The sequence below is a fragment of the Gymnoscopelus braueri genome (genome assembly GCF_963280865.1).
Source record: "Gymnoscopelus braueri genome assembly, chromosome: 11".
Taxonomy (NCBI): Eukaryota; Metazoa; Chordata; class Actinopteri; order Myctophiformes; family Myctophidae; genus Gymnoscopelus; species Gymnoscopelus braueri.
Genome location: NC_137613.1, coordinates 6,188,757 through 6,210,560, shown reverse-complemented (window position 1 = coordinate 6,210,560; position 21,804 = coordinate 6,188,757). Strand labels below are relative to the sequence as shown.

General features: G+C 38.9%; 2 protein-coding genes across 2 annotated transcripts in view; both read right to left on the bottom strand.

Annotated features, from left to right (window-relative positions):
• Nucleotides 1–21,804, bottom strand: part of LOC308094882 (uncharacterized protein) — a gene marked incomplete at both ends in the record, with an annotated part of 94,409 nt that overhangs the window by 30,203 nt on the left and 42,402 nt on the right. The gene's annotated exons all lie outside the window — the stretch shown is intronic.
• The window catches only part of LOC308094797 (uncharacterized protein), a 15,827-nt gene continuing 706 nt past the window's right edge, over nt 6,684–21,804 (bottom strand). The window contains exons 3-14 of the mRNA XM_080441623.1: nt 17,921–18,074; nt 17,676–17,818; nt 17,348–17,586; nt 16,654–16,825; nt 16,202–16,353; nt 15,141–15,274; nt 13,753–14,349; nt 13,479–13,648; nt 13,158–13,396; nt 10,688–10,871; nt 9,407–9,573; nt 6,684–8,841 (exon numbers count right to left, since the gene is read on the bottom strand). Of these exons, the coding sequence (XP_080297749.1) occupies nt 8,682–8,841; nt 9,407–9,573; nt 10,688–10,871; nt 13,158–13,396; nt 13,479–13,648; nt 13,753–14,349; nt 15,141–15,274; nt 16,202–16,353; nt 16,654–16,825; nt 17,348–17,586; nt 17,676–17,818; nt 17,921–18,074 (2,511 nt within the window). The 3' untranslated portion in view covers nt 6,684–8,681. The remainder of the gene's footprint in view (nt 8,842–9,406; nt 9,574–10,687; nt 10,872–13,157; nt 13,397–13,478; nt 13,649–13,752; nt 14,350–15,140; nt 15,275–16,201; nt 16,354–16,653; nt 16,826–17,347; nt 17,587–17,675; nt 17,819–17,920; nt 18,075–21,804) is intronic.

The window sequence follows — 21,804 nt, the reverse complement described above, 5'->3', positions numbered from 1 at the left end:
CAAGTGAGGTGTTTCTTCTAAGTAAATACCCTACACTATGTCAACTAATTTCACTGGGGACCCCGTGGTAAACCCCCCCCCCCCCCCCACACACACACACACACCCAAGGACCACTGGTGGTCCCCGGACTACTGGTTGAGAACCACTGCTCTATGCTATTATCAGTGACTATTGTCACCCTCCCCGCCCGGCTTCCCTCCCCCGAACACGGGACACATTGTGTTGGTATGGTCACTCCACAAAGCCGGATGCAGCGCGGTGGATTCCATCCTCCGCCGGTGGTGAGCAGACACTTTAGCACTGTGCCACCAGAGTGAACCCTTTATCAAATGTATAAGAGAGGGCCTTACCTTTCTGAAATACTTTTCCCTTGTTCTGTGGGTAGAGAACAGCAGACAGGTTCAGTAATGACTAGTGAAAAAGATCACAACACGTCGCATCTTTCAGATCTGCTATTTTCACTTACTTCTTTTTTTACAGTTTTTTTTTTCATGTATTAAAAAAAATGTAATAATACCAAAAAATATATATATCTCCCCGCCCGGGGAGGGTGATTACATACCTTTCTATGTTTCTTAGTCTTCAGATGTTCGTGGAAGAAATTTGGATTGGGGTGATTCCAGTCCTCAAGGCAAATCTGACAGGAAACAAACAATGCTCTACATCAGCTTTACAGGAATTGAATGATAGTCAGGGATCCAGTCAACCAGAATGTGATAGAACCTGACATGCTACACTTCTTCATTGTGTTTTTATATTGCATGTGTCTTTTAGTAACATGGAGTTCTGAAAATAGACTGTTTATTTATGCCTTGCTGGCTGCTCGCTCAGTCAAGGCCACCTTTTGACTCACTTTGGGGAATTGATAAGAGAATCACTCCCGTGCCTCTATTCCCTCCTCCCTTAAGATTCCTTTGGGAGGGGCGAGAGCTCTCTCATATGTGTGTGTGTGAGTGTGTGTGCAAAATGTGTTCATGTTAACTTGATGGAGGCAGGAGCCAACATCAACTGTCACGATTATGACATTTTACGTGACGATTAATTGTCCCACAAATATTTGCGATTAACGATTGAATTGTGTTTTTGTCGTTGAACACTGGAACATATTATGAATAAAAAATACATTTATTTTAGGCTTTGAAGTTGCACAGGGAAGACATGACAAATGACCTAGTAATTATACAAAGAAATGACCAATAAAGGCTTCATAACCCACTGCACTAGAGGAAGGAAAGTGACAACAACCCTGTAGTTAAAATCAGTGGTGGAAAGCAACTAAGTACATTTACTTAAGTACTGTACTTAAGTATAATTTTTTCCAATTTCCAATACTTTTACTTCTACTCGACTACATCTCGGATCCAAATGTTGTACTTTTACTCCACTACAATTATTAGAAAACTTTATTTACTTTGTAGATATATATTATTATTACAATACATACATTAATCACTTCAGCCCTATTATACATTTTGGCCATTTGAAAATCTACAAGCAGATCTACAAGCTCACAATGCATTGCATTGCAACGCACGGTGAGCTTGTAGATAATTGCTGCTAATTTCCAAAGATTTGCATCCGTTTTATACATTTGTAAACTTGTGAAATGGGACATTGTGCATAATGAGTACTTTCTACTTTTGGTACTTAATTAGCCCTGAAACATGACTGTCATATCATGTCATGGCGCTACTAGGGTTTTTGAAACGTCTACATTTACAACCCGTACATCTACATAAACGTTCAGATATCAATATAAAGAGCTGACCCCCCGGCCATGGATGTAACAAGTTAAAACGGGTGGGTGTAAGTACCCGTATCTTCCGTATTGTTCAATAAAAAGCATTTTAATCCCATCGGCGGCTATATTTTCATAGAGTTATAGTGTATCAGAGTGCAATGCACATCCAAACCGATAGGGTCGCGTAGGTAAAGATATGGAGACAATTCTGAGAAAATGGCCACCAATCGGATTAAAAAGCGTTTTATTGAACAATACAGAAGATACAGGTACTTAGACCCAAGCGCTTTAACTTGTAACATCCGTGGCCGTGGGGTCAGTACTTTATATTTGAAATGTTTGTGTAGATGTACGGGTTGTAAATGGAGAGATTTGAAAAAAAACAGGAACAAGTAGCACCATGACGCTTGTGACAGACGAGCGTCATGTGAACCATGGCTAGTACTTTTTAAGTAAATTTTGATGCCAATACTTGTGTACTTTTTACTTCCGGACTTTTACTTGTAACAGAGTATTTCTACAAAATTGCAGTATTGATACTTTTACTTAAGTAAAACATTTTTAGTACCTTTTCCACCACTGATGAGGAAGGAAAGTGACAACAACCCTGTAGTTACAGTGTGTTTTATAGTTCCTACCTGACAGTGTAGTCCTGGAGGATGAAACATGCTGAAACACCACGCTGATAATAAGGCTTATAAACTGTTTATATGGGTTTATATCAAACTAAATCACTGATCAGTGCTTTAGTTTAGAGCTGCTGATCAGAGAGTTAAAAACATCCTGTGGTTCTTCTTCTACTACTTCAGCTTTTTGTCCTTCTTGTTTTGGTGTTGTTGTAGCCCTGAAACATGACTGTCATACCATGACAGTCATGGTGCCGAGTCCCCCAGGTCTAAAGTTGTGTTCTATTTTTTCACATTGCCATCTCTCACATAAACATAAACGTTCAGATTTCAAATATAAAGTGCTTACCACCGAGCCACGGATGTTACAAGGCGATGCGGACCGCGATGAGTACCCGTATCTCCCGTATTGTTCAATAAAAAGCATTTTAATCCCATCGCCGGCCATTTTGTTTGTTTTTTTGTTTTGTTTTGTAATGTATCAGAGTGCAATACACCTTCCAACCATTAGTGTCGCATGGTCGAAAGTATCGGAGACAATTTGGAGAAAATGGCCGGCGATGGGATTAAAATGCTTTTTATTGAACAATACGGGAGATACGAGTACTCATCGCGGTCCGCATCGCCTTGTAACATCCGTGGCTCGGTGGTAAGCACTTTGTATTTGAAATCTGAACGTTTTTGTTTATGTGAGAGATGGCAATGTGAAAAAATCGAACACAACTTTAGACCAGGGGGACTCGGCACCATGACGCTTGTATACAAGCGTCATGTGAACAATGGCTAGTGTTGTTGTAGCCACAGGTTGTACAGTTAAAGAAGCACAATGCTGCCCCCCACAGGAACACTGTGGAACTCTTTGGAAGACATACCTGTAGAGAATGTTTCAGACAGCTGTTCACTTAGAGAGAATATAGGGGGTCCTTGAGGGGGTTCCAGGGGGTCCCCAGCAAAATGATTGATAGTTAGGAACCAAATGGACCAATAAGGGTCTGTAACTCTCAGAGAGTGTATAAATGGAACCAAATGGACCCATAAGGGTCTGTAACTCTCAGAGAGTGTACAAATGGAAACAAATGGACCCTTATGGGTCTGTAACTCTCAGAGAGTGTACAAATGGAACCAAATCGACCCTTAAGGGTCTGTAACTCTCAGAGAGTGTATAAATGGAACCAAATCGACCCTTATGGGTCTGTAACTCTCAGAGAGCGTACACATGGAAATGGACCCTTAAGGGTCTGTAATTCTCAAAGAGTGTACAAATGGAACCAAATGGACCCATACGGGTCCATTTGGTTCCATTTGTACACTCTCTGAGTTAAATTAACACAGAGGATTTTACTGTGTAAATTGGGGTCCCAGAAATAATCATGGCATCACATGGTTTAATAATGCATATCATAGTGGGGGTCCTTGAAATGAAAAAAGAAAAAAGAAAGAATAAAAGACATCAAAGAGTTTGAGAAGCACTGGTCTAAATAGCCCTGAAACATGACTGTCATACCATGACAGTCATGGTGCCGAGTCCCCCAGGTCTAAAGTTGTGTTCTATTTTTTCACATTGCCATCTCTCACATAAACATAAACGTTCAGATTTCAAATATAAAGTGCTTACCACCGAGCCACGGATGTTACAAGGCGATGCGGACCGCGATGAGTACCCGTATCTCCCGTATTGTTCAATAAAAAGCATTTTAATCCCATCGCCGGCCATTTTGTTTGTTTTTTTGTTTTGTTTTGTAATGTATCAGAGTGCAATACACCTTCCAACCATTAGTGTCGCATGGTCGAAAGTATCGGAGACAATTTGGAGAAAATGGCCGGCGATGGGATTAAAATGCTTTTTATTGAACAATACGGGAGATACGAGTACTCATCGCGGTCCGCATCGCCTTGTAACATCCGTGGCTCGGTGGTAAGCACTTTGTATTTGAAATCTGAACGTTTTTGTTTATGTGAGAGATGGCAATGTGAAAAAATCGAACACAACTTTAGACCAGGGGGACTCGGCACCATGACGCTTGTATACAAGCGTCATGTGAACAATGGCTATGGTCTAAATAACTGCTGCCTCTCATTGATATAATTATAGATTTATTATACAGAACATGCTGTTTGCTCTGTAAATACATTTCCACACTGACACAGTGTGTCTGGATGTTCACCCTATTGTTTTGGAAACAAGAATCTTAGTGTGTGAGAGTGTGTGTGTGTGTGTGTGTGTGTGTGTGTGTGTGTGTGTGTGTGTGTGTGTGTGTGTGTGTGTGTGTGTGTGTGTGTGTGTGTGTGTGTGTGTGTGTGTGTGTGTGTGTGTGTGTGTGTGTGTGTGTGTGTGTGTGAGTGAGTGAGTGAGTGAGTGAGTGAGTGAGTGAGTGTGTGTGTGTGTGTGTGTGTGTGTGTGTGTGTGTGTGTGTGTGTGTGTGTGTGTGTGTGTGTGTGTGTGTGTGTGTGTGTGTGTGTGTGTGTGTGTGTGTGCGTGCGTGCGTGTGTGTGCGGACTCCTTTCATGATGTTTTACAAATCACAGATTGGGACTTTATGGCCTGTCAGTGTCAGGACTATTCTGTGGGGTGTCGTCTCGACCTCCTTGGTGTTAAGAGTGAAGCCAAGATTCTGCTCTCGTCCACTGATGGCCTTCCTGAGAAGCATAGTCCAGGACCATGATGAAGAGGAAGGGGGCCAAGGCTGTGTCCCCTTGCAGTACACCAGCCAGGATGTCAAACCCCTCACTGTTGCCATCTGGGGTCACCACCTTGGCCCTAGTGCCTGCGTCTCTATTGCCCGGAGTAGGTTGGGAGGGACACACACCGTAGGCCTTAAAGGTTTAATGACATTCACTTTTACACCACATTCAAAGTCTTTGTCCTGGTCCTTCAAAAGTGTACAAAAAGTTTTAAGTGAAAATTCCATTCCAGTGATCAATGGCAGGTGTTTTTCTCTCACATTTCTAAAGCCTTTTCAACTGCAATGAAAAAAGAAATCTTTGCCTGCGGGTGTCGCTGGTGAGGGATTTTGCCTGTCAATCATCGCCTCTGCTCCGCCCCCCCCAAAGGAAAGGATAGGGGAGGGGAGGGGCGAGGAGGAGAGTGGGCGGGATTATTTGACAGTGACCTCACTGTCGAAGGGCCAAGCTCAGATTACTTTTCAGCCTAATTATTCAGAAAACCCCAGACCACAGAAAATCCACTGAATGTTTTAAGTTCAGGTTTTTTGGGTGTAATTGAGGTCATAAAACCCCAAATAAAACATTGAAAATAAAAAAAGTGAAAATGAATGTCATGATACCTTTAAGGATTTTCATCATCGTGCCTCACTCTATGTGCCTTCTATAATGCCCTTTTGGAATAACAATAATTAAAAGCAAAATGTAGGAAAAGAAAAATGAAGGGATATTTTCTCATGACCCAAAAATGGGTCGGGTCCCCACCCCCTGTTTGGGAAACACTGCTGTAACTCCCTTTAAGCGGGAATTGACCGGTCATCACTCAGTCGCCCACAGGCGAGAAATAATGTGATCGCATGACTCCGATCTTGGCCTCACTCCATTGGCTCCCCGTGCATTTTAGAACTCATTTTTAAGGCCTCTACAAACATTGATAAAGGCCTTACAAACAGCCTCTACAAACATTGATTATTGGTAAATACATGTATTAAAAATTATAATAAATTACATTAGATAATTTAATTACAATAAAATAAATGTTTTTCTTTTTTTATTCTTTAAGTTGGGGAAAATAGCCAATCTGAAATGCATTGTGAGCTTGATTGTAGATTGTCAAAAAATAATAATTAAAATGTGTTATACATCTTGTGGTGCAGGACACTATAATGATTTATTTTATCTTTATCTACACCTGAAATTAAAATAAATATGATTCATAATCCATTCCCTTTAGTTTTCTCCATTCAGATGTTGAAGGATCATATTGTTACTTTATAGAGTTGGGAATGCATATTATCATCTTTATAAAATATTTGTCAAGTTATTTAAAAAATAGTTATGCTTCTATGAAATATAATATCTCTCTATAAAGAACACTATCACTGGATATGATTTCTCAACACAAGACATAAAGATCACATTAATATCTCTCCATAAAGGAAAAAGCAGAGTCACACACTCATAGCCACGATGCAATTTTATTAAGAAATCCTGCGTTTTGACAAAAATATTTCAAGAGGGATTTTTCAAACATGCAATTAAAACATTTATTTTGTTTATATTTGTAAATATTTTTTACAAATCAATAAATGCAGCCAATTGCACTTACTAATGTAATATTATTTCTTTAATAATGAAGCTTTTTTTGTGAACCCCGTCAGGACGAATAAGGGGGTACAAAGTCTAAAATGTTTGGGAACAGCTGGATTATACAAAAAAACATCATCTAAAAAGTAAAGAAAAGTCAGAAATAAACAGCAGAATCTGGAATATAGTCTTATCAAAAGATAAGCGAAACATGAGGAAATTCTATTTATAAGACCAGAAACCAAAATACATTCCTAGTTCCAGAAAAACCTGAGGTGGAGTAGAGATAGAGGTGGAATAGAACAGTGGTTCTCAAAGTGTGGGTCAGGACCCTCAGGGTGGACTCCAAATGATTTTGGGGGGTCCCCAGGAGATTAGATTAATGTGCAACATTGTTTTCTCACTCAAAAGTAAACAAAGCAACATACAGTATAAGTGTAAACAGGGTTATCTGCACATTTTAAGACCTTTTTAATACCTCTCAATTGAAAATAAATTATAATAATCGACAAACTATAAAAAATGTTCAAACATTGGCCAAATGTCAAATATTACTTTGACAAAAAACTTTGACAATAGCCGATAGCCGATCTACAAGCTTACACCACCTTGGGGGCTGGTAGATCGGCTATTTTCACAATATTTATCGGTGGAACCGAGTCAAACTAAATTTTATTATGAATTGAATATGAATTGAAATACGAGTATTTTGGGGGGCAGCGGCCTGTAAAGTTTGAGAACCACTGGAATAGAGATAGAGGTAGAATATCAGGGCACATTAAACATAAAAACATTGTATTATATGGTCACTGTCGGGAGGATAAAATGTATATAAAAAAAACCATTACATTTCAGGAAATGGAAATAAGAACTGGTGTTCTGATGATAGTTAGTCACAAGCTCGTTCATATTTTTCATTGGTTCAATATTTATAGAACCAAACAAATTCTTTTTTCAAAACTTGCCATTTTTTTGTAGCATCGTAACACGTTCTGAGTTTTTTTAGATCTTTTCACTTCTTTCGCATAACACCGTCATACGACAAAGTATAAAATAGGAAAATGGGGGGAAAAAACACTATGAAATATGGGGATACAAAGTTTCTGCCCGACAGCGGCAACATTTCAGTCAGATAACTCACAAATAGATTGAACCAATATAATAGAACAAAGAGATTGAACCAATATAATAGAATGAGAATACAAGAGTGGATATAATATCTTATCTTGGCGTTCAGGCTCTGCTACATGTTTCTCCCTGCTCAGCACATTAGACAACCATCATTAACCATTAAGAGCAGGGAGATAGATGTACAATAACAACCCCCCATGGGGAACAGAACCAATAGCAGAGCCCACTGGTGGTGCTGGGGTGGCGGTGGGAGCTAACGCCACATGACAACAACCAGACACACAAAGCGGAAGGAACGTAGATTTAGATGAGCTTAAATAACCCGCCCAATTGGTCAGCTGATTGCCACGTCAGTGTATGACGTATGGATCTTGCATGACACCGTATACAGCCAGTAATGAGCATGCACGTAACCTCTCGAGTGTATACTGCATGAACTAAACTTGCAGGCTACGTATCATTTCAGTCAGATAACTCACAAAGTTTCTGCCTGACAGCGGCAACATGTAATTCACAAGGAAATAAAACATTGTATATTAGAATCTCAATTCAAGAGATTCCTTCACTTTGAGTGAATTACTATTAATTATAGATTGTGTTTCGAAAGTCGAATGAGACATATTGACGAATACAGATATGCTGTATGGACTTTAATGTTCAATTTAGATTTTAAATTGTTTTCAGAATTGCTTTGTTCTAATTTAGCTTTTTTGCATCACTGGGTGTACTGTATAAGAAAACAAATGATGAAAATCAAAATAATTACAAGGATATGTAAATATTGTAAAACCATGATTGAATTGCAATAAAAGTACATAGAAAAAAAGGCCATGTTGAGTCTATTAGTCTTGATTCTTACACTGGTAGAATAGAACATGACTCTCAATGTCTTGTGGATGCAGCACTGGTGCGTATACTGTATCTTCTACTGCGTTCAGGAAGTGAGCGCACATCTGGGACAGAATTCAAACATATCCTTCAGGGCGAGCCTTGACTCATTCCATTTTTGTTCTTTGGCAAACTGGTAAACGTATCCAAACAGACCAGGGAACATCTTCATCAGGTTGATACCAGCTGCAGCCTTTTCCTCTAGTCTGTGAACACAAAGCAGTGCTCCTTCAAATCACTACTTCTGATTGTGACCACATTCACAACTAAAGTGATACCACAGTCAATTAAATTAAATTACAATATCACTATGGCTGTCATATGGTCTGATGTCTGCTAAAATAAATAGTAAAACATCATTTAATTCAGCTCCATGTCTCCTAATAGACAATATTCAATAGATAATGTACATCATTTTAATTAAAACAACATATTCATTTTCTTTGTCCTGTGCATGTGGACACGCTCTCATCACATAATGTGAGGCTATGAGTTTCTTCACGAGATGCATTTTATGGATGCCCTAATTGTAGAGCACTGTTGTGTGCACTCTGTGTGTGTGTGTGTGTGTGTGTGTGTGTGTGTGTGTGTGTGTGTGTGTGTGTGTGTGTGTGTGTGTGTGTGTGTGTGTGTGTGTGTGTGTGTGTGTTTATTGTTTTGTTTTTATCCAGAGAAATGCTCCACTCATTTAGAATAAAAATAAACCAAATACGTCTTTATTCATAAATGAATGGAAGTGACTTATCTTTCTTTTGATCTTATTCAACTTACTTGTGTGCATGGAGGTTGCGTATGAAACGCAGCAGTGCAAATGAGTTGTCAGAGTAGAACTTCTTCTTCTTCTTCTTCTTCTTCTTCCCATCAGAGCCTTCCCCCATTCTAAATTCATCCATCTCCTTAAACAACTGCCTGGTGGTCTCCTCCTCTGCTTCTTCAAACTGGAAAAACACAGAGTACAACTTTAAAACGCACAGTACAACTTTAAAACACACAGTACAACTTAAAGGGTCTACACCATGAAAATCACTTTTTTCTTGTTTTTTTGTATTTTTTGGGGTCCCCAGTGTCTCTTGTACCCCAAAAAATGTTTTTTTTTTAATTCAGTCATTCCTTCTCATTTCATGGATTTCCAGAATGGGCGTGTCTGAACAGGCGATCTCAGAATGGCAATGTTTATGATGTCATAAACATTTTTGATGGCAAACCCCAATGTTAAATGAAAAGTGCCCGAATCGCTCCGAAACTTTTTCTACCCCCCCTAAGTGGGGGTCTACGAACAAATACTTCGGGCTCGGATTTTGGCTCCGCCCCCCGGAAGTGGGTGAAACAGGCACCTCAAACACTTGGTGGAATTGTTCAAAAATGTTCAAAGTGTTTTTTTTTCGATTTTGTATTTTTCTTAGATGCTTCTTTTTATGCAGAATTTTTCCATTTTTTTTTTTTTTTAAATATTTTTTTTAATTAACTGAATTTATTAACTGAACAGAATTGCTCAGTAGCCCCCCCCTGCCCAAGTGGACGTTTTGGTATTGCAGCTGAAAGTGCTGTATAAGCCAGAGACAATTGACTTGGGATGAGTATATCTGAGTGATGATTTAGGCTCAAACCTTTTGAAAAAGGTTTGAGGGACATACACAATATGATATTAAATATCAAATATTTTTTTTAAATTCATGGTGTAGCTCCTTTAAAAACACACAGTACAACTTAAAAACACACAGTACAACTTAAAAACACACAGTACAACTTTAAAACACACAGTACAACTTAAAAACGCACACACACACACACACACACACACACACACACACACACACACACACACACACACACACAACAATCAAATGGATTTGAGAACATAAAGATGGATGTGAGCCTGAAATGATGCTTTAGTTACATTGGAAAGGTTTATTAGTATATTTCACAAACAAAGGCATTTTAAGAGAAATAAAGAAGGAATCAAAAATAAACAGAAGGAAACAAATAATGAGAAAACAATAAAGGTAAAAGTGTGGTCATACAGTTTTCTCATATTATTAGTAATAAACTAACCTTTTGTTTCCATGCGTTGAACTGTCCCTGCTCAGCATAATGGTCTAATGCAGGGATGAGGACCTTCAATGACCTGATGAGTTTCTTCTCCTTCTCATCCTTGGCCTCGTTCTCGTCCTGTTCAGCTTTTCGATACATCTCAACTTCCTTTTCATTTCCAATCCTTCTCAAGTACTCCTCTCTCCTGGGAAGAAAATAGTGAAAACATGAGTCTACTCTTCATGTGGATATCGTCTCTGTCAGGTGGATGATCAAGTAGGGCGTTAATAATAATTAAAAAAAAAGAAAGTTAAACTAGAAAAAGTGCTCCTCGGAGCACAGGTCTCCGCCAGGTGAGGTAGGTTATTGTGGCCTCCTGGTGGCGCTATAATAGGCCAATGTGAAAAGGGTGCCATTTCTTATTAGGCCTTGCACGACAATCGGACACTGCATTCATGGCGTGAGCATTTTGTGCAAAAAATGTGTTTTGCTAAATTAGACCTGCTGGTGGCGCTATAACAGGCCAATGTTAAAAGGGTGGCATTTGTTCCTCAACATAGTGTGAAGGTGCGTGCAAAGTTTGACCGCAATCGGACGGTGTGTTCATGATTTGCGGAGTTTTGTTCAAAACAAGCCACTACTGCAAACTTTAGATGTCAATCTTAGCCAATGAGAATGGAATATGAAAAATCAAACACAGCTCGGCCGCCTGGTGGCGCTATAAAAGGCAGATGTGAAAAATGCAGGGCAAAGGTTTTTCCTTGACCTCTATGGAGTGCGCATACAAAGTTTTACACAGATCGGTGAAGTTATAGGTACAAACATGAATCCGCCTGTTATAGCGCCACCATGAGGCTGATTTTTAATTTTTCAAGTGGCATTTCCCCCTCTGCATAGTGGGAATGTGCGTGCAAAATTTCACGGACATTGCATGCTGTGTTCATGATTTGAGGCATTTTGTTCAAAACGAAGCATTCCTTTAAACTTTGGAAGCCATTTTTAGCCAATCAGGATGGAATATGAAAAATCTGAAAGACCTGTTTTGTTTAATGACTATAGAGATACTGTGTACCGATTTGCGTGATGTTTGGACAAAGTCTGTAGGAGTACTGTCAAAAAATTTGTTTTGCAAAAAGCGGCCTCCTGGTGGCGCTATAACAGGCCCATGTGAAAATTTTAGGGCAGAGGTTCTGAATTGGCATCCAGGGAGTGTGTGTGCACAGTTTCACTGCGATCAAGCCAACGGTGCGGGAGATTAGCTGTTCACAGACGGACACACACACGGACGGACACACACACGGACGGACGGACAGGGTGCAAAACATACTCTCGCCATGCCTTTCGACCTGGCGGAGACAAATATGGAGATAAGAGGTTTCTGCCCGACAGCAACGATATGTTCCTCTGTGCAGGCTTTACTGTCCTTGTGGACCTGCCATGTGTATCTGTTTTCACTGTGTAGTTTCTGCCCTTTGTGTTATTATTGTTATGTCTAATCATGTACATATCTGTCCTATGTGTTATTATTGTTATGTCTAATCATGTACATATCTGTCCTATGTGTTATTATTATTATGTCTAATCATGTACATATCTGTCCTATGTGTTATTATTATTACGTCTAATCATGTACATATCTGTCCTATGTGTTATTATTATTATGTCTAATCATGTACATATCTGTCCTATGTGTTATTATTATTATGTCTAATCATGTACATATCTGTCCTATGTGTTATTCTTGTTATGTCTAATCATGTACATATCTGTCCTATGTGTTATTCTTGTTATGTCTAATCATGTACATATCTGTCCTAAGTGTTATTATTATGTCTAATCATGTACATATCTGTCCTATGTGTTATTATTGTTATGTCTAATCATGTACATATCTGTCCTAAGTGTTATTATTGTTATGTCTAATCATGTACATACCGTAACACTACCTGCCGCTATGTACATCTACAGTACCAATGTGTCACCACTTTCACAACTTATCCTTAACCTCATGTACATACTGTATGCATGTGCTGATCTTATGCTATGTGTATATGTAACATCATGTACAGTACATACTGTATGTGCTGGTTTATGCTATGTGTATATGTAACATCATGTACATACTGTATGTGCTGGTTTATGCTATGTGTATATGTAACATCATGTACATACTGTATACATGTGCTGGTCTTATGCTATGTGTATATATGTAGATATCTTGATTTGTTTTAATGTTCTCTTTGACATGCTTACTTAACGTTTGATTTAACGTTTCTGGAAAACAAAAAGATGGAGCTTACGCAAAAACACATTTTATCCACTTATTTACACCTGTAAAACAGTGATGTGACAATAAAGTAGATTGTGATTCTCTTCAAACATATTGGTTATATATGAGTACCTTACCGTCTGATCAAACAGATTAACATAATGTGCTGAAATAGTGTTTATAGATCAATGAATGAATGATGTGTGGATCAAAAACTAGTACCATGTGTTTGGCCAAAAGAAGGGATGAGCCAAGCATTGCTGCACTGTAGGTCTTTTCTCTGGTTCTCCATGGATCATCCACTCAACGAGATCCTTAGCGACCATATCATCATCAACGTGTCTCAGATAGTAGATGCCTTTGGAAATGTTTTGTTGACATTCCCAGTCTGGTCCTTCGGGGTCCTCCAGAAATGGATGGTGTCCTCCAGAAAGGATGTAATATATCAACATCCCAGCCGGCTTAAGAATGAGCATGAAAATTAGTTAAGACATTTTTATGTATTTCTGAATTAAATTCTTCTCACAGATGAAAAAAACTAACCTGGATATCAGTGCTTATTTTATAACCTATTTTAGCACCTCTTGTATTCAATGTCTCCTTTGCCATCCAGCACAGTGTTCCTAAAGCGCCTGTGGGTTTACAGGTATTTTTCCCTTTGTCTATTCGTCGGCTTATTCCAAAATCTGCCAATCTTGCCTTGCCTTGAATATCTGCGGGTAAGTTGGTAGATCAATATAATAACAGGTTTTAGATTAAGCTAAATAAATTAAACACAGTTGCTTATAATTCTGATATTATTTGCTTGTTTTCTTACCAATCAAGACATTTTGAGGCTTGATGTCCCGGTGGATAATCCTCTGACAATGAAGAATTCTTAAGCTATTGAGGAACTGTTTTGCAAGCGTTTCAGGGGGTGTCAGGGGTTTCTCCTCCTGTTCTGTAAGTTCAGTGTCAGTGATGTATTTTTCCAGTGTGTATTCACATAACTGAAGAACAAGGTACCCATAGTTCTCATCCTCTACAAAGTCAACGTATCGTACAATCGAAGGATCATCAAGCTCTGGAAGACGTAGATATAGTTCATCATTCTTCAGGTCGTTGTACAGTTTGCAGCTGTTTTTTTTTTTTTTAAGAGACATTCTCTTAACTGCAACTTCAGTGCCATCATCTCTTAACCCCAAGAAGACCTTAACTCCATTACTTCCCCCTCCTATGAGTAATTCTTCCCCTTCCCCATACACAAGACCCTTAACTTTTTTAACTTTACTGTCATCCATGTTTACAAGCTCCATTAACAGAGGCTTCCATCTTTTACTGACTGAGCGCCATTTTCGTTTTGTTGTTGATGTAATATCATTGGGGTCATCTCTCAGCTCCTCTTGATCTCTTTTCCTTTTCTTCTCATTGGCTCCTGTTGATGGTAGTCATAGAAACTTCAAATTCTGAGTTTGATTAGATATCTTGAGCAGTTTTATATATATGTATACACTGTACATCTCATACATATTAAATGTGGCTTGTGCCCCCCCCTCAAGTGTTTTTCTGTACATATTCCCCCCAAACGTTTTCTTTTCTTTTTTGTACATATTTGACGATTAACCCCAAAAGGTCCACCCCAACTGTTTCTTCTTTTTTCTTTTATGTACAAATATATGTTCATCGCTCCTAACGTTAATGATATCTTGTACATAATGCATATTATTGTATGTCTTTAAATGGCTTGATGAATTGAATGCCTAGGACCACAATGGAAGCAAGTTCTTAGGGCTTTTTGTGTTATCCTTTTAACAATCTGTAACATCATACATCTGTATTGTTTACAAATCTGTTAAGTATTCAATCAATCAATCAATCAATCAATTACAATAAAAGTATATATATATATAGATAAAAAGGCACTTTGAGTCTATTAGTCCTGATTCTTACACTGGTAGAAAGTAGAATGGAACATGACTCTAAATGTCTTGTGGAACTACTTGCGGATTATACCAGGGTCAGTTATTATGTGGATTATTTTTTTGTTCTCTTGTTTGATCTCCCTTCCCACTTGCCCCCCCCCCCCCCCCCCCCCCCACATCTTCTTCCTCCCCCTCTTCTTTCTATGGAAATAACGTTACGACGGGAACGATGTACGAAAACGAATTTCACCCACTTTCACTTTGTAAACCTGTGATGTGACAATAAACCTGATTCTGAACTCACCTCTGAGAAAGCAGTCAAATATTGCCTTCAGGGCGGGCCTGGAGTTCCAGTCTTGTTCTTTGGCAAACTTGTGAACGTATCCAAAGAGACCAGGAAACATCACCATCAGGTCGATATTATTTGCTTTCTCTGCACTGTGAACACAAAGCAGTGCTCATTCAAATCACTACTTGATTGTGACTACATTCACAACTATAGTGATACCACAATTAATTAAAATCATATCACCATGTCTGCCATAAGGTCAAATTTTAAGGTCATGCTTTTATAAATAGTAAAATATCATCATTTAATTCAGCTCCATGGCTCCTAATAGACAATATTCAATAGAGCAGTGGTTCTCAAACATTTTCATGTCAAGGACCCTCAAATTGATATGTATTTGGCCGCAGACCCCCATGTGAAAATATTTTATGCCAACGACCCCCATACAAGATCTGTGTTGTTAAAATGTTTCAAAAATATCAACATCTCTGAAAACAGAAGATCTATTAATGGTTAAACTTATTTGCTAGATCAACTAATTTAGCTGGGGACCCGCTGGAAGCTACGCCAGTGGTCCAGGCCGAGAATGTATATATTACAATTTTAATGTCCTTTGCATGTCCTTTGAAATGTCCCAAGCATGTTGCATCACATAATGTGAGGCTATGAGCCTCTTCATGAGAAGTATTTTATGGATGCCCTAATTGTTTACTGGCCTGTACTGTCGTGTAATTGTGTGTGTGTGTGTGTGTGTGTGTGTGTGTGTGTGTGTGTGTGTGTGTGTGTGTGTGTGTGTGTGTGTGTGTGTGTGTGTGTGTGTGTGTGTGTGTGTGTGTGTGTGTGTGTGTGTGTGTGTGTGTGTGTGTGAGAGAGAGAGAGAGATTGCTTGTTTTATCCAGAGAAATGCTCCACACACCCCCCCCCCCCCCCCAAAAAAAATTATCCAATATATGTCTTCATTCATATGTGGATGGAAGTGACTTCTCTTTAAGTTATTTTATGGGACATGGACAAGACAAATTACATTGGACAAACCCACCAGGTGCTAATGTTCAACACCTTCACATTCAACTTACTAGTGTGCACGGAGGTTGCGTATGAAGCGCAGCAGTCCAAATGAGTTGTCAGAGTAGAACTTCTTCTTCTTCCCATCAGGGCCTTTCTTCATGAAATGTCCATCCATCACCTCAAACAACTGTCTGGTCTCCTCCTCCTTGGCTTCTCTGAACTGGAAAACACAGACAGTAACTTAAAGATAACTGTAAAAACACACATCACCAGTTAAAAAGTAAAAGTATCAATATTGCAATGTAGAAATGTTAAAAACATACACAGTACCACTTAAAAACATACACAGTACACAGTACAATCAAATGGGCTTGAGAACATAAAGATGGATGTGAGCCTGAAATTATGCTTTAGTTACTTTGGAAAGGTTTATTTGTAGTCACAAACAAAGGCATTTAAAGGCATTAAAATGCATTTAAAGAGAAATTAATGAGTTTTCTCATATTAGTAATAAACTAACCTTTTGTTTCCATGCGTTGAACTGTCCCTGCTCAGCATACTGCTCTAATGCCTTCAATGACCTGATGAGTTTCTTCTCCTCCTCATCCTTGGCCTTGTTCTCGTCCTCTCCAACTTTTCGATGCATCTCAACTTCCCTTTCATTTCCAATCTTTCCCAAGTACTCCTCTCTCCTGGGAAGAAAATAGTGAAAACACAAGTCTACTCTTCATGTGGATATCGTCTCTGTCGGGTGGAAACCTCATACAGTATGTCCTAAACTGTTACTTATCAGGATTCAGATTCAAAAGTAGCAAAGGTAGCAGATCTACAAGCTCAAAAAACCTAGTCAAGCTTGTGGATTGGCTACTTTTGATGCATTACACCTTATGCCTAAACCTTTACGGCATTTTTTTTACTATTTTGAAAAACAGTAAATCGACTATTTTTTTCAAATAGTCGATCTACATCGACATGTACTGAACTTGTAGATCGGCTATTTGAACTATTTTTAAATGTTTTTCAAAATATAAAAAACACCTGTAAACCAGTGATGTGACAATGAACTAGATTCTGATTCTCTTCAAACATATTGGTAATATAATAGTAGGCTAACTTACTGTCTGATAAAACAGATTAAGATAATATGCTGAAATAATGTTTATAGATCAATGAATGAATGAGGAGCGTGTGGAACAAAAACCTTTCTATCGTACCGTATGTTTGGCCAAAAGAAGGGATGAGCCAAGCATTGCTCCACTGTAGGTCTTCTCTCTGGTTCTCCATGGATCATCCCCTCAACGAGATCCTGAGCAACTACATCATCAACAAGTTTCAGATAGTAGTTGCCTTCGGAAATGTTGTTTTTACATTCCAAGAATGTTCCATTGGTGGTGTCCTCCAGAAATGGATGGTGTCCTCCAGAAAGGATGTAATATATCAACATCCCAGCCACCTTAAGAACAAACATGAAAATGAGTAAGAACATTTTTATCTTGTTCTCATTCATTAGATTGTTCTCCTCACACAGATTAAAAAACTAACCTGGATATCAGTGCTTCTTTCATACCGGTATTTGTCAAAACCGGGATCCAAAGTCTCCTTTGCCATCCAGCATTGTGTTCCTGCAGCACTTGAGTGATTGGTTGTTTCTCCAAAATCTGCCAATCTTGCCTTGCCTTGAATATCTGCGGGGAAAGTTAGTAGATCAATATAATAACAGGTTTTAGATTAAAATAAATGTAAACACAGTTGCTTATAATTCTGATATTATTTGCTCGTTTTCTTACCAATCAAGACATTTTGAGGATTGATGTCCCGGTGGAGAATTTTACCATGCTGACAATGGAGAATTCTTAAGCTATCGAGGAACTGTTCTGCAAGCTGTTTCCTCCCCTGTTTTGGAGGTTTATTGATGTATTCTTCCAGTGTGTATTCACATAACTGAAGAACAAGGTAACCAAAGTGCTCATTAGGGGTGGGACGATATGAAAATTTCATATTGTGACAATTGTGGCCAAAAGTATGACGATATACGATATTATCACGATATTAGCGCGTTGCTTATAAAATTCTTAAAAGGCTAGAAAAACAGTGAAATCACTTGACCTGTCATTTCTGTTAAAGATTAAAGAGTCACATTTATTATCTTGTCACGCAATTTGTAAGCATCCAATACTGTCTCACATGGAGGTAGAGAAAAACAATGTAAACATAACATAAGTAATCTGAACTTATCAAGAATCATTCACAATAAGTTATTTATTTTATCATTCAGAAGTAATCAAAGATGATATCTCTACATACAGTGGTGTAAAAGTACATTAAGTACTAAGTACATTTACTCGAGTACTGTACTTAAGTCTTAAAGGAGAATTTTGGACTAAGGTTTTCTTACCTTTTCTATGATGTTATGATATAACAGTCTCGCTAGACGAGATAAAAATCTCGAGATTTCAATCTCGTCTAGCAAGATTTTTTTATTTATTTTTTTCATAGTGTTCCGTCACTATGAACGTCAGATCTCACCAAAAAAAAGAAAGAAAAAAAGCTATTAAAATATGCGATCTAACGCAAGGCCTATCCGCGCACGTTTTAAGCTGTGGCGGACCTGGGATGGAGTTATGACATTTTTCTACTGTACCATTCATCCTAAGATATCATAACATCATAGAAAGGGTAAGAAAACCTTCTCCTTTAAGTACATTTTTGAGGATTTTTTACTTTACTGGAGTATTTCCCATTTCCAATACTCTCACTTCTACTCCAATACATCTCAGAGGCAAATATTGTACTTTTCCTCCACTACAATGATTTGACAACTTTAGTTTCTAGTTACTTTGCTGATTTAGATCACAAAACATACATGAACCACTGCAGCCCTATGCATTTTGGCCATTTGAAGATAGCCGATGATCGGCTATTTAATTTTTTTTTTATAGATTTGATGCCAATACTTTTGTACTTTTATTCAAGAACATTTTGATTACCAGACTTTTACTTGCAACAGAGTATTTCTACATTGCAGTATTGATACGTTTACTTAAGTAAAAAATGTGAGTACTAATCCACCACTGGCTATATAAATATCAATCTGACAATGTAAAGTTAAAACGGAACGGGACGTGCAGCAATTGCTGCTATAAAATAATGACTTTATATTTGGTTGCGCGCCGTGTGACGCATCAAAAAGAGCCGATCTACAAGCTCACGAGCGTCAGATCATGATCATTTCGCGTTAACTTGAATTCCACGCTGTAATATGGATGAGGCTTGACAACAACTAGCCTGGGGCCTGTTCCTCAAAAGGTGAATTAGAGCTAAAGCCTGGCTTTTCCACCTATCCTGGCTTAATTTAGCCAGGATTAGAGCTGAGTCGGTTCCTCAAAAGGTGAATTATCTTGAAGATTAGTTTAGCCAGTTCACCCTGGCTAAGTTTAGCCTTATCCGATTCCTCAAAAGAGAATTGAAGCAAGCCTAGCTTAGTTACCATGGCAATTTAGCTGTGAAGTTAGCCTGGTCAGGAGCAGGCTAACAGCCAAGCTTACTTAATCTAGTGCCTTGTTCTTCAAGTTTTTCCACAGTTAATTCAAAACATGTGTTTGTATATGGACTCATTTTAATGACCCTGCATTCAAATAAAATGAAATAAATACAATAACATATAATCAAATTAATTACTGAAATAGTGTGTGACCATGAATCATAATAATAATTGTTTCACAATGACTCATGTGATATGTAATTGTCACTCTGTTATAGTTAACACTATAGTTCATCTTGTTGTTAGATGTTTGATAATATATTACATTTTTTTTTAAATATTATAAAAAATGTCTGACACATACATACACACACATATACCCGTAACTAATCATTTATATATATATATATATATATATATATATATATATATATATATATATATATATATATATATATATATATATATATATATATATATATATATATATATATATATATATATATATAAATTATTAGTTATGGGTTTAAAGGAGCCTCTTTGTAAGTCAAGAGGAGCATATTTTAAATTATCAATTTCTAGTCAATGGAGAAATTATTTTTTATTTCTTGTCCACCTTTGGAGTTACATCATGATGGCAAGGTAACTACACAACCCAAACCTCTACCAAAGTGGTCTTGCAAATGTGGGGTTATTTATTGCGTGTCTCGTCCCGTCCCGTCCCCCCCGCTCATCCCGTCACGGCCCCCTGTCGCGGTCAACCCCCCCCGTCCCGTCCCGTTGTGGCCCCCGTCGCAGTACACCCCCCCCCCCCCGTCCCGTCCCGTTCCCGTTCGTCCCGTTCGTCCCGTTCGTCCCGTTGCCCGTCCGTCTCAAACACACACACACACACACACACACACACACACACACACACACACACACACACACACACACACACACACACACACACACACACACACACACACACACACACACACACACACACACACAATACAATACTTTGCCATGCTTTCTCCCTGGATCTATTTATTGCGGTCGCGTTTCCTTTCTTGCTTAAATACATTTTACTTCCTTGTATTATTTCATGAGCTGCTGCAGTGCTGCTATTCAGCCACAGAGAAGAACGCTGCTCTGGTTTTGGACTCGGTGATTGGTCAAGTTCAAGGAATCTGCGCTCGAGTTCATGGTCTTTTATAGAAATACGTCGCCGGCGAATCGCCGCCCATTCAGCGTGGCTTCATTATCCTGACTGGACACAGCCTGGCTCGACATAGCCTAGCTCGACAAAGTTGCTCCTTTTCAGCCTGGCTTGGCGTCTGAGGAACGGAATAAACGAGGCTTTTCGGACCCGACTTTGTCAAGTCTAGATTTGGCTTAAGGCCAGGCTTTTTTAATTCACCTTTTGAGGAACAGGCCCCTGGGATCCTAACCTGGAATCACCAGGCTTTCCAGCACGGAGGAATCCGTTCGGTGGATGTGAAGTTGTGAGAAGAAAAAAAAGTCAGCCGAATGGAGCGAATCAGTCTGGGTTACAGGCTAGACATTAGACAACAACTTGATATAAACGTGACTTAGTTTACTAAAGATCAGCAGCTCAACATATTGGCAATAAAGCTGGGTACAACGCGCGTTCTCGACGGCACTGCCGTATATTCTCTATCTATCTCTACGGACACCTTCGTACTAGTGCGTAGCACAAAATGCTAGTAGCCTACAAGGGACAGCGAGGCGAGTGCACTGACTCGCTGCGACGCTGCCTATTACACTACACCCGCCTTCTTTGGAACTGTACCCGGTGCAGTCCACACACTATATATGCATGCTCACAGCTGTTTCCGTTTCCTTTGATTCTCTCTAGGCTGGATATGCAACCTGGCAAAGCAAATGGACACCAAAATCTTTTTTGGTCGAACTTATCTTTATTTTTTTTCTCGCGATAATTACAGTACCTGCGATACAGTTATCGTGGACGTTTTTTATCGCGATATACGATAATATCATGTAACGTCCCATCCCTAGTGCTCATCCTCTACAAAGTCAACATATCGTACAATCGAAGGATCCTCAAGCTCTGGAAGACATAGATATAGTTGATCATTCGTCAGGTCGTCGTCGTACAGGTCGTGGGTTTTAGACATTCTCTTAACTGCAACCTCAGTGCCATCATCTCTTAACCCCAAGAAGACC